At 39.2% G+C, this 12,402-nt stretch overlaps 1 protein-coding gene across 5 annotated transcripts in view; it reads right to left on the bottom strand.

Annotated features, from left to right (window-relative positions):
- Window positions 1-1,194: 1,194 nt before the first annotated feature.
- ube4a (ubiquitination factor E4A) overlaps window positions 1,195-12,402 on the bottom strand; it is a 15,919-nt gene continuing 4,711 nt past the window's right edge. For all 5 annotated transcript variants that reach the window (XM_015380404.1, XM_015380405.1, XM_015380406.1 and 2 more), the window contains exons 3-19: window positions 11,903-12,079; window positions 9,362-9,474; window positions 8,167-8,319; window positions 7,894-8,053; window positions 7,595-7,797; window positions 7,311-7,502; window positions 6,895-7,228; window positions 5,814-5,940; window positions 5,374-5,681; window positions 5,077-5,209; window positions 4,515-4,705; window positions 4,224-4,324; window positions 3,740-3,853; window positions 3,464-3,638; window positions 1,824-2,004; window positions 1,520-1,667; window positions 1,195-1,404 (exon numbers count right to left, since the gene is read on the bottom strand). In XM_015380404.1, the coding sequence (XP_015235890.1) occupies window positions 1,210-1,404; window positions 1,520-1,667; window positions 1,824-2,004; window positions 3,464-3,638; window positions 3,740-3,853; window positions 4,224-4,324; window positions 4,515-4,705; window positions 5,077-5,209; window positions 5,374-5,681; window positions 5,814-5,940; window positions 6,895-7,228; window positions 7,311-7,502; window positions 7,595-7,797; window positions 7,894-8,053; window positions 8,167-8,319; window positions 9,362-9,474; window positions 11,903-12,079 (3,005 nt within the window). In that variant the 3' untranslated portion in view covers window positions 1,195-1,209. The remainder of the gene's footprint in view (window positions 1,405-1,519; window positions 1,668-1,823; window positions 2,005-3,463; window positions 3,639-3,739; window positions 3,854-4,223; window positions 4,325-4,514; window positions 4,706-5,076; window positions 5,210-5,373; window positions 5,682-5,813; window positions 5,941-6,894; window positions 7,229-7,310; window positions 7,503-7,594; window positions 7,798-7,893; window positions 8,054-8,166; window positions 8,320-9,361; window positions 9,475-11,902; window positions 12,080-12,402) is intronic.

Below are 12,402 nucleotides of genomic sequence, written 5' to 3'. Positions count from 1 at the left end.
CACATTTTGAGGGAAAAAAAAGACATTTATGTGCGCCTTATAGTCGTGAAAATACGGTAATAACAGAAAGGTTTCTTTAAGGCAATACTGAAAATTTTGAGTGCTTTTCTCTTTAAAACTCTCCGTTTATGCAGAGAGCCTTTGTGCAGGAAAAGAGCAGTAACTTTCAGAGCAGAAAATTAAAAAAGGTGAGTCGATACGTCTTCATTCACCAAAAACTATTTCTGCCCAACATTATAAAACAATGAGAATATTTGTTTGGAGAAAAGCAACCACTGAAGCTCAGGGCACAACAGATATCTTACAACACTAAAGACAGAAAGCTTTAGCAGTGAGTCAACAGCCAGACCATAAAAGCAATGACAGATGTTGTTTGGCATAAGATTCCTCAGAGAAAATGGTTGTTTTAAGATAAGTTTAGGTGTACTTTTTATTTGACATTTTTCAGAAAAAGAATACTGCAGATATGTATAGATCACGTTACTAAATAAATCAACAATTTGGGAACAATAAACAGGTTCCACAGAAACTCCCCCCAACCTCTAACCCAAATTAGTATAAAAAGAATTAGTATAAAGCAAAAAAAAAGAAAGAAAAAACATGTCTTTTTAAGTTAGCAATGTTTTTTTTTATGGTTTACTAAATGACTCATTTATATTTGGTCCTTTTAATGATGCAGAGTTTGATGCAAACAGGAGTGCTGATGCCTGCCGTGTCAGGGTACCAATGCAGGTCAGAACTGTAACCAGGTTTAATAATAATAAATAATAATTTAACTTTATTGATCTCACAGTGGACAAATTTATTTCTGCATTTGACCTATCCCCTTGGGGAGCAGTGGGCTGCCATTGTACGGCGCCCGGGGAGCAGTGTAGGGTTAAGGATCTTGCTCAGACACAGAGTGCAGGCTGTGGGGATTCAACAGGACACTTGCAAACTTCTCAGAGCACAGGCGCACTGCTATAACCACTAGGCCAACACTCCCGTTTAAAACATTTCCACTAAACTCTTCAGAAATCTTGATAGTTTTGGTTTCAAAAATTTCGCAGTCATTCATCACTTTGATGAAATGCAGACAGATCTCAGAGTACAACCCCAGCTATATCCCTGGATAGTGTTCAGGTCTTCCTGGTCCTAAATCTGAGGCACCTTTAGTTAAACTTTACTGTTCTTAGCTGTTAGGGGTTTTTCCTTTCCCTTTTTTAACATCTACTTCAGCCAAACACAATAAGAAAAGACAACAAACCTAAGGAGATGTCTTGCAATGGTGGATCGATCAACAGTTACATTGGAAGAGGGGAGGAGGACAGGATCCAACATCAGGGTGGACATAATGGGGTCCAAGAATTCATCTGGGGCATCAGCATAGGTTTCCTCTTCTTGCTGCTGCCTATCAGCATGGGACTAAAAAAAGAAAAACAATCTATTAAGAAAACAAATATTTCCTGCCGTTGTCATCGTTGGCCATTCAGATTAACAATGTTTTCCATTTCTGCCATTCTTCCAAGTAAAATGATACCTTAATTTTATCTGCAAGGAGGCCGAACGCCACAATCATGTCGCCAGGCTTGTTGATCTTCTTTAGCACACGAACAGTCTGGGAGAAGAGTGTAGGCGAGTATGAGCGTCCATCCTTTGGGACAGTGGCACAGAAGTTCTCCTCATCACTGCAAAAAACACAAACAATTGATGAGATTTTTAGTCTAATTTATTTTCCTTCTAATCTTGGATTTCTACCTCACTTATAGAGAAAACATAGATAATTTAAACAAATAATCTTTAATTAATTAGAATAATTTAGGAGCCAAATGTTTCCAACATACCCCAGGTTTAGGTAGATCGTGCAGATGTCAGAAACGAGCTGCTGCGGCTTAAAGTCGAACTCACTGAAGTCCTTGACTTTAAGCGCACCCATTTTTGGACCAACCAGGTGCTGCAGAAAGTAGTTCAGCATGGAGATGATTCTCTCAGCCAGAAACGGGTGCACAAAGATACCCTTGATTTCTGAGAAAGAAATAGAAATAGAAGAAAATAAGAGAAGGACTTTATTAAAACACAAACCACAGATTTACTTCTAACAATAACTCTAAACATAAGGTCAAAATCATCTAATTTTAAATACATCTTTAAAGCTATTTTAGCACTTTCAGTTAGAAACTTGAGAGAAAAATGATTAAACAATAAAAAACATAGTTTAGGAAATACCTGTCTTGAAACAAATCAACCATAGAACTTAATAAATATGATGATCATTGCTCATTCTTTTTTTCCCCTGTCGGATGCTTTTATTATTAATTCCCTGAAAACCTTGAATCCAGCATCCTTGCACTTAACGGTGACTAACCACAATATAATGGCGAGAAAATCAATATAAATTCGAATAAAAACCAACAGTATTAGTAATGCTGCAAGCTCATGTGCTCTGAGTCATTACCACTAATCTATCCCAGTTGATTTTCAGACTCAGTCACCACTGGTATTCCATTTCTTTAGAACAGAGGTATCAGGTTCTAAACAATAAGGACTTAGGGCTGTTTGAACTTCAAAAATGAAATTTTTTTTCTGGTTCAGCTCTTCAAACCAAGGGATTTGTCAATAACCAACAATTCTGCAGGAAATATCTTTTTTCCAAATACTTTCCCAAATTATTTTTCTACAGGAAGTCATTGAAAACGTATACATCTGTTTTATTTATGTATTTTTGAAGGTATCAATATTATCAGAAAATGGATGCATCTTAAAAATCCTCTTGAAATCAGAGTGACTGACAAGAACTTCCGCCTCATTTACACTACCCTTGAAAAACCGATTCATGCCGAGACCGGTCCGAGCTCGGATTAGTTAACCAGGCCGAGCTCGGTTCTGACGACCGTTTACACATCCCGCTATCTCGACTCCTCGCCTCCTAGTGACAATTTGCGCTATTACTGCCAGTATAAAGGAGGTGTTATTATTTAAAATGCCATTATTTAAAATGTTGCGTGGAGAAGATTTGGAGAAGATTTCGATTGTTGTTTATAGTTGAAGAAGAAGCTGTTCTTCTTCTTCTGTTTCTGGAGGGGCATTACTGCCAACTACTGGAATGGAGAGTGAATTGCGATGTGCAGCCAGACAGATGATGCGTTCTGCTCATGCGCTCTTGTTAGCTCAGAGAACCGAGCCAGGGAAAAACCGAGCCGAGCCCACCTCTGGAACTGGTCTGCAGTTATCTCGGTTCGGTTGTGTCTAGCTCGGTTCAGTTCAGTTTGCTTTCCATTTACACACGATAAGTTATCTCAGTTACTGAGCTCGGACCGGTCTCGGCACGGTTTTTCAAAGGTAGTGTAAATGGGGTATTAGTTTCATACTTGTGCATGAAGTACTTTCAGGCTAAATTGGAAACTTTGTTGAATGTGGAGGTCAATATATGGATTGATTAACTAAACACAATATTATATCATGCAGTAATTCTTTCCTGCCTGACCTGAGGTCAGAAAGGCCAGTGTGCCAATAGTCTCATTGGACATGATGTTATGGAAGCGCCCCAGTTGTCCGAACATCTGCAAACTCGACTCTTTTTCTCTTCTGGCATCAGGGGCCAGGTTCTCCCACTCCCCTCTGTCACGCTCCAGCTGCAGAATCTTAATTTTACTTAAGTACTAAAAAGAAACAAACAAAAAAAAAACCACTATGTTGAGTAAAGTAAAAATATCACACAGAAAAGAAATGTTCAAACTTATTGAGAACTATTTTGTATCACCTGAATGGCCTCATCCAGTAAGAAGATGGCATCATTCATCAGCAGGTTGAGAAACCGGAGGAACAGAGGGGGGTTCATGGCCTCCAGGTTCTCAGATGCATAGTTTGCTAAATGCTGAAAAAAGTAATCCCAGAGGAAGAAATAAAAATAAATAAAAGATTAGGCTACACTCAGAACATTCCAATATACATACAGCGGGTATGGAAAGTATGCAGACCCCTTTAAATATGTATACTCTTTGATTCATTGCAGCCATTTGATAAACCAGATCCAGGTTGAACTAAACCGAGTTGAATTATTCATTAAAATTCTGTGTAACATCTGCTTTTGGGTCTTAACTGGATACCGGGAAAGCAAACAACTAAACTAGTAATCATTAAAAAAAATGTCTTAAATATTTGGGTTTCTACTTAAAACTTGTTTGCATCATCCCATCCACTTTTGATTTTTTTAGACGATCAATTTAAAATATTCGTTTAATTACCTTAATGCTCTCTCTATAGCTCTCTTTGCCCCACATGTACTTCAGAATCGGATACATGGGTCTCCTGTAGTTGAATTTCTGTTCAAACTGATGAGGATCGCCTGAGTAAAAACAAAGCAGAAAGTCAAAAAGCTACGTTTGTTTCACCTTAATCAGCTTCTCGTTTCCTGTTAGGAAATGCAGAGAAACATCAAAATTCACCTTACTACCCTACAAATATTTATATAATTATTTATTAACTAGATAATAATGCGAAAAAGATCAAACTAATTGAAATGTGATTTTACTTACCTGTAAATTCAATGTCAACAAACACAGTGATGAGGGCCTCAGCCAGCTGAGGTGCATGAACATACGAGCAGAAGACTCTCTCTCTCTGGAAAACGATTGGCTGAGCAGCACCAGGAGCCAGGGGCTCCATGTGAGGCATCACAGCTTCTAACACCTCTGCTAGCTTTGCTCTTAAATGAGGATTCTTCATCCTGTTGCACATTTAAAAGATAAGCAATGAAGTCAAATGCTTAAAAACTGATTAATACTTGCTCACCTACATACATGAACATGACACGGTTTGATAAATTGATGAACAAGTCTTCCAGGACCATTTTGATTGGCAGATCTTAAAAGAGTGAAGTCTAAGCTTTCCAATGATGTGAAATTTTAAGAAAAACCTTGATCAAATTCCCACATTTGACTGGTTCAAATTCTAAAAAGCCAAAAAGAAAAATTCAACAGATGCTTTTCTTAAATGTAGAGAGCAGAGCTGCAGACATTGCCACAGAGCTGCTCCAGCTGTCAGTCAAACTACAACCCAGCCCCCTATTTTATGATCAAAGTCTGAACAAAGGCGAACCTCTCAATGTTTCCCATGAAGACTGTTATGAAGTTAAGGATCTGCTCAAGACTTTCTGCAGACGTCTCCAAGACATCGTCCGCAAAGCGTCGCAGGAAGATGAAGAAGTCTCCCATGTTTTCAGCAAAAAACTCTAATAAAAAAAAAATAAATAAAAGAACAGAATTACCCATCACCACAGCATTCTGGAACTTCTGGGTTTACCAAATTAACGCACAGCAGCAGCTATTTGAAAAATCCTTCACAGAGCTGACATATTCATATCATTTCAAGGTCACTCTACTAACTCTAACCTACCAGGTACGTAGCAGAGCATGGAGCTGTGCAGGGATGCCAGAGGAAAGCTGAGTGCTACATGTTCGGGCCCCTGGTTTCCCATGCTAAGCTGAACTAGCAGAGCAGCAGTGGAAGCTTGGAGGTTAAGGCAGCATTGCAGCATGACGGGCTGTGTAGTGGCAGCTTTGGTTGACAGATAAACAATCATCAGACGCTCAAACTGCTCCAAGAGCTGCTCTGACATGGGGCTGCCAGCTCGCTGGGCATCCTGCCATGTCACCTGGAGCCGGTGGAGAGACTGGTTCATCTTGACCATCTGCTCATGGAGTCTGGAGAGGCAAACCACACAGAGGATTTAACAACAACAAGCGTGAAGGGAATGTAAGACTGGTGTTAATGTGAAAGCTGGTATTTAACAAATATTACTTTTGTTTAAACAACATACTGGTAATCATTTGTACCTGTGAAAGCCAAGATGCAGAGTGAGCTGTGTGAAGATGAGGTTTTCAGTCAGTAGGCTGTAGGATTGTGCAAACTCAACCTGGTGCTGAGGAGGCAATGGGATCAGGCAGGTCTCCTTGTCGAGACCTGGGAAAGAAACACTTATCCTTAATGAACAAACACCAGCTTTATGAATTCATTCACAACCTTCAAACCTTTCCTCATTTTACCAGTTAAGAACCACAAACCTAAATGTATTTTATTGAATGGGATCATAAGTAGTGAACCAACGCAAGGTGATGTTAATTTGTAAAGTCGATGAAAGATTCAAGGCTTCCATTTAATTGCTATAGATATCCTCCAAAGTGTTTGCATCTGTATTCAGCTGCCTTTACTCTGACAAACCCAAATAAAATCCACAGAAGTCAACTGCATTTAGCAAACTAGTAACTAAAAAGAAAGACACTGCTGTTAACAGTCCATTATTTATTATTCTGTGGGTAACTGCTGCCTGGTCGCAAGAGCTGTTGTCTTGCAATCCGAAAGTTGTGGGTTCAATATACTCCTGAAAAATGTTTCCCCACTGATCTACGCATCAATGTTTAATTTGGTCTGAAAGGTAAATCTCTTTGAAATGGTTTAACTGCATCATGGAGACTAAGGAGCACAGCAAACGGGTCAGAAATAAAGTCATGGATAGGCTTAAAAGGAAGGTGTGGTTAAAAAAAAAAATGATTTAACAAGCTGTGGATTTCTCCCAGAGCACCGATTAATCCATAATTAGTAAATAGAATGAGTCTGGCACCACTGCAGATCCACCAAGATGTCGACACCTACCTACACTGAGAGGCCAGGCAAGGAGAACATTAATCAATGTAGTAGCCAAGAAATCCAAGGAGCTGCAGAGATCCACAGCTTAGATCAAAGCTAATTTATGCTATAGAATAAACACACATTTGTATTTTAAGCTCATTCCACTAACGATTGTGTGGTGGTTCATATAGATTTGTCATAAAATCCCAAATACATAAAAGTTGGTTGTTATGATGCAGCGTGAATGTAGAAATGCTCAGGGGAATATGCATTTATGTATATATTGACCTCTTGCGTGGATGTTGCGGTTTCGCCGCTCTTCTTCGCTCACATCTTTGTGCGCGCAGTAAGTGGGGTTAAAAGTGAGCAGCTTAGATGAATGAGGCTTGCAGAAAGGCTGGCAGAGTTTCAGGAGAACAGCGCCCAGGTTGAGGAAAAATGCATCCGAGGCATACATTTGGAAGAAGATCTCTGGCATCTGGTTGGCCCAGATCTTAGCTCGGCCTGCATTGGCCTGCAGACAGTTGCCGAGCCAGGTGAGCAGCAAGTGGCGTGTTTCGGCAGACCGCTGCAGGAGGGTTTTCATGATCTGGTGCAGTTTCTCGTGATACTGACCCATGAACTGCAACAAAAAGAAGGCAAAGTTTAAATTCCTTTTTATAAAAAAAAAAGAAATCCAACAAGACTGATAGATAAAAAAATACCTGGTGAATGTTGGCCTCCTGGACCTTTGTCTCCTGGCCACTGGAGCGAGAAGGGTTCAGGAAGTAGCCATGCCCCTCTACAACACCTGGGGTTTTCAGCAAGCAGGATATATTCAAAACCATCCCCAGCAGGCTCTTCTGGTAATGCAGACCATTAGCTGGGTCTTTGGGTTGTATGTGCTCCATCAACACCTGTAGGAACCAAACAGGACCATGTTAAAGGACCGTTTCATAATAATGTGGGCCAAATCAGGTAGAGATAAAATGTGATTTTTTTTCCTAACCTTTGCAATATCCTTATTGTGGCTAAAATAAAGGAGGACCTCCAGATAGAAGTAGAGCAGAGGCTGGCAGAGATCCAAGTCTTTAATGCGCCCCTGGAAGATATCAAAGACTGGGACTATCACCTCCTCAAAGGTACGCACCTCCTGGTCTGACAGCAGACCTGCAATGACCTCTTCTACAAACTCAACCACCTCCTCGGGCCCTAAAATACCAGGAACACATGAAAAAACAAACATTGAGCACAAGTGAAGATCAAAGCTGAAACAATAAGAAATCTTATCCCTAAAGCTGGACCTACGTGCTGCAGTGAAACCTTGGAGCAGCAGGTCGAGCAGCTGCTCATAGATATTCTGATTGACGTAGATCTCTGGAGTGAGCAGAACAGTTCGCCCGTTGGACACAGTCAGGTTCTTGCAGCGGACAGCAAATGAATGTAACTTTTCAGGAACCTTTGTCAACTGGAGCAAAGATGGAACAGAAGTGAGTAAGTTAAGGAGACGATTGGTGATGTTTATGTACCAGCTACAGTAAAGAGCTTGTTGTTGTAGTTTAAAAAAAAAAAAAAAAACACCTCCTCCTTGGCTCTCTGGTAACAAGCAAAAAGGTAAGGGATGGCACATTTTTCTCCTGCATCCCGGTCAGCAGAGAGGTTCACTGCACTGCAGGATGTCATGTAAATGAGATGGTTTCCCGGTTCTAATAGCAGCAGGCGGTTAAACACAGCCTAAAGAAAAAAAGAAATAAGAACACATTTAAGCACATTTTACTCCATAGAATTAATCTTCTATAGTCTTAATCAACACGGTATATAAATCTTTTTTGTATTCCAATATGGCCACATTTGTTCAAATTTAAACTTCCTAATTTTTTCTTGCTGTATTGTTTTTAATTCTTGTTTATTGTGTTTATTGTTTTGTTTTTATTGCTGATAGATGTGTATTCGAGTGTTGTTGTTTTCCTATAGCTTTTGCTACTATAAGCTAGGAACTAACATTTTAAAGAAAATGCTACAAAACAAAATGCAGACAAATGGATTATATTCAACCTTTTTAAAAGAGCTGGACACTTTGCTATTTCATCTGTTATTTCCACTTGCCATTGGATTAAAACCTGCTTTACTGACCGGTTCGAGGAGAGTTTGCTCAGAGATATCTTTTATTATAGATCATAGTCTGTTTTCACTATAGTCAAATTACAAATGTGGATCAGAATCCTTTTACATGGAAGCAGAGTTTGGTTAAAACATCTTTACAAAATACCATACAAATTATTTCAATTATAATGATTTTTTTTTTTTTACAAACTGTCTCTATAATTCATCAAAAATAATGACCTAAATAAATAAATTAATATCTTAGATGTTCAATATGTGGTGATTAAATATTTTCTGGGTAGGAAATGAAAGAAACAGGGGATGACATTGAAGTGATTTGGTACAGAATAAGGCTGGGACTTGAGGAATAGATTAAATGGTCAAGCTGCATTCATTAGAAGAAGAGAATAAAAAGAGAAATAAATGAATGAAATAAAATTCTCTTTTATTTCCTAGCTTATAGCAGCAAAAGTGATAGGAAAACAAAAACAATCAGATACACATATATCAGTACTAAAAACAAGACCCTCCAAAACAAACAAGAATAAAAACAATACAGCAAGGAAAAATTATGAAGTTTAAATTGGAACAAATGTGGCCATATTGGAAATAAAAGAAATATTTATAAACTGTGTTTTTCATATACTTCAAAAACATGATAGTGCTTTATAACCTGCTCTATGTTGTCCATGTCCAGCCAGTCCTGACCATCCAGATCTGCAGCCATTTCTTCCAAGTAAACACACCGAGGAGGGATCCCATTACCTCCTCTCAGACTGGGATCACCTAGTGTGAAAAAAAAAGAATTTAATGAAAGGCAACGTAGAGTAAAAATAAATGTGTGTTTTCCATTTGTCACTCCACAGAAATATGTTTTATTAACCCCCCATCCCAATTTGAATGATTAAAAACACAATTAAGCAAAATTAAACCTACAGCTAACCAATAAAATCTAAACTGCCTGGCCTCTATTACCGTAAGTATACCTGTTCAATTGCTTATTGGCACAAACTGTTGATGCAGGAAATACCAACATTAATGTCAGAGTGGGCTAACTGCCATTTTAAGCATGTCAGTATCAGTCTAATAAGAAAAACAGGGCACACCAATATTTATTGTGTTGTAGTTTTTGTTTCAGGATAGACACTGACTGATGTAGCTCAGGGTGGTGGGATTTAAACTGAAGCAGAGAAGCAAGCAGGTCTGCAAAGGCAATGAAACCTGATATATAATATTAATAAATACAGGCTATCTGCCATAAAGGAAGTATTAATATTGAATATCAATACTGGCCCCAGGTGTTTAAATCTGTTCATCGCTAGCACAAACTCAGCCATCAGCCATTCACATGGAAGCAACTCAAATTATTAAGACATCAAATGAGAATACAACTTGCTGAAGAGGGGATTTAAAGGGCACTGCATTTGTTTCAACCAACATATGAACCTGGAGTAGAAGCCCAACTCTGTGAGCAAAGTAAAGGGAAATTAAGCCAGAATTCACAAAAAAACAATACCTGATGAGATTACCATTTTATACAGCTGCACCAAATAATATTCTCAGAAAATGGCTTAAAAACAGTCTAAGTTGGCGGTGCTATCAGTTAATTGTTTACATAGGATTCCATAGTACCAATCAAGGGTCATTTAAAAGGTATGGAGGACAATATTTTATTTCCGGGTGGATCGTCTAAACAAGTGGTCCTCCTAATTGTCAATCATTTTGGTGATATGTTTACGTAAGGCCGTCCTACATGCTCATCCCGTTGGCTATCTTTTTCTGCGCATGCGCACTTTCAGGCGTAAATGGTGGGTGAGCTACGGTTTCAGATAGTCATTGAAGCTCACCTTTCTCACCGAGGTTCTCTGAAAATGGCACAGGGTCGTAAAAGAAAAAGTGTCTATAAAATGAATGAGTAGAAAAGAAAGGCCTCAGAAGAGGAAGATATATCCCAGAATGCTTTGCACGGAGAGCCCTCCTCACAAAGCATTTGTTGCCATAGGCTGCTGCTACCCGACAGCCGTGACTAATAAAGATGGCGCAGGCACTACGAAGTTGATGAGGATTTATGTGACCAACGGGGAGCAAAAAGCAGTGATCATCTGTCCGAATGGCAAGTTAACTGAGTTTGCTTTAAAGTCCACTATAAAGTCCCTGCTCTATGTAGTGATTGAGGGATTTAGGGGTTAGGGCGGACGTTCAGATACAGTAAGATTGTATGAGCTATGAGAACAGCAACTTTTAAACGGAGCATGCACAAAGAGAAATTGTCTCACGCATTCTCTCACACATGTTTAATAGGCGTTTCCTCACGGGAGCAGGTACAGGGTTGGGCATGTGCATTTTTTTTTTTTTAAATGGTGAGGGTAGGTCTTTTAAAATTTTTATGAAAATCCTCCACTATACCTAAATATCAAAGCCTTCTGAGCTTGTTGCTGGCTATGTCATCCTTTGTGATCATAGTGCACCGATCACAGAGATGGAGAACTACTGTTGGTGGGAATAAGCAAAGACAAAAGGCGGGTTGGGGGGGGCATACATTTCTCGAACATTATGACTCATTTCTGAGCAGCCTGAGTGATAAAAAGACCCAGCCGGTTCAAAGTGAAACCTTGTAAGGATGGAGGTCTTAAAGCATGGTGACTCATCTCTTCCTCACTGGAAGGTTGGATTTTGATTTTCAAGATATTGAGCTGAGCTGCATCAAGTAACGTCCCTGGAGGAAAGTGGAATCCACAGCTATTTATAATCAGTAGCGTCATCAGCAAAGCCTCCGGTTTTCAACTCCCCTTTTTATTAGAGAGACAGACCTTCAGGGAAGGCCTCCTTTACTGGCCTTTCTCTGCCGATATCCTTTCCAGCTGCATGTAATGTAAGGCTTCAAAAATATAAAAGAATTTAAGAATATGTCAGAAAAAATGGGACGAAGTGACTTCAAGAAACATGATGTCAACATCATGAGATTATAAGAGATCATTTTTAGAGAGTTAAAAGTAACTAAAACCCTTAAAATACAAAATGTTTCCGCCCATTCTGCTTGATATTTGGAAATAAAAACATCTTTGAAAGATTTGAACGCTGCACAGCCTTGTCATCTCAATCCAAATGGATTTTCTCTGTGCTGTTGAGTATAATATTTCAAATTTCCACATGACATCACAGCCTGGGTTCATCCAAGTTACAGATGGCAGCTAGATCATCAGCTTATACTCACTGTTATCGAGAGTGATTAAAAATATCCTCTGGATCATGTGGTTGACATTGAGCTGCTCACAGAGCTCCTGCCGGGACCGGAAGGAGCGGCTGATCTCTGCCACGGAGTCATCGTTGTCGTCGACACTGTCAGAGACAGAATTCTCAGACTCTGACTGGCTGTCTCCAGAGTCCTCCGCTATACCAGCAGAAAGAGAGAGACTAGTGTTAAAATTATGTGCGCACATTTGTCATGGTGTTATATTGTGAGATAATATAGTTGTGAGTTTTACTATCTTTGCATCTAACATTAGGTATGAGTATTTAAGGCAGGTAGAGTTGCTAATGGATGGTATAGCTGTTTTTAAATTGTAATATAAATATGTAGCATAATAATTTGATACTGGAAAAAAAAAAAAGACTTTTCGAATCCATAAATAAAGCTTCACATTCATGGTACTGGGCCCTGTCCTGATGAAGCTGCACAGAGGTTTAGATAAAACAAAGCTGGTAGCAAGCAGA

The sequence above is a fragment of the Cyprinodon variegatus genome, unplaced genomic scaffold (assembly GCF_000732505.1).
Source record: "Cyprinodon variegatus isolate N-32 unplaced genomic scaffold, C_variegatus-1.0 Scaffold213, whole genome shotgun sequence".
Taxonomy (NCBI): domain Eukaryota; kingdom Metazoa; phylum Chordata; class Actinopteri; order Cyprinodontiformes; family Cyprinodontidae; genus Cyprinodon; species Cyprinodon variegatus.
Note: the sequence above shows the minus strand (reverse complement) of the source record. Positions and strands in the feature narration are given on the sequence as shown.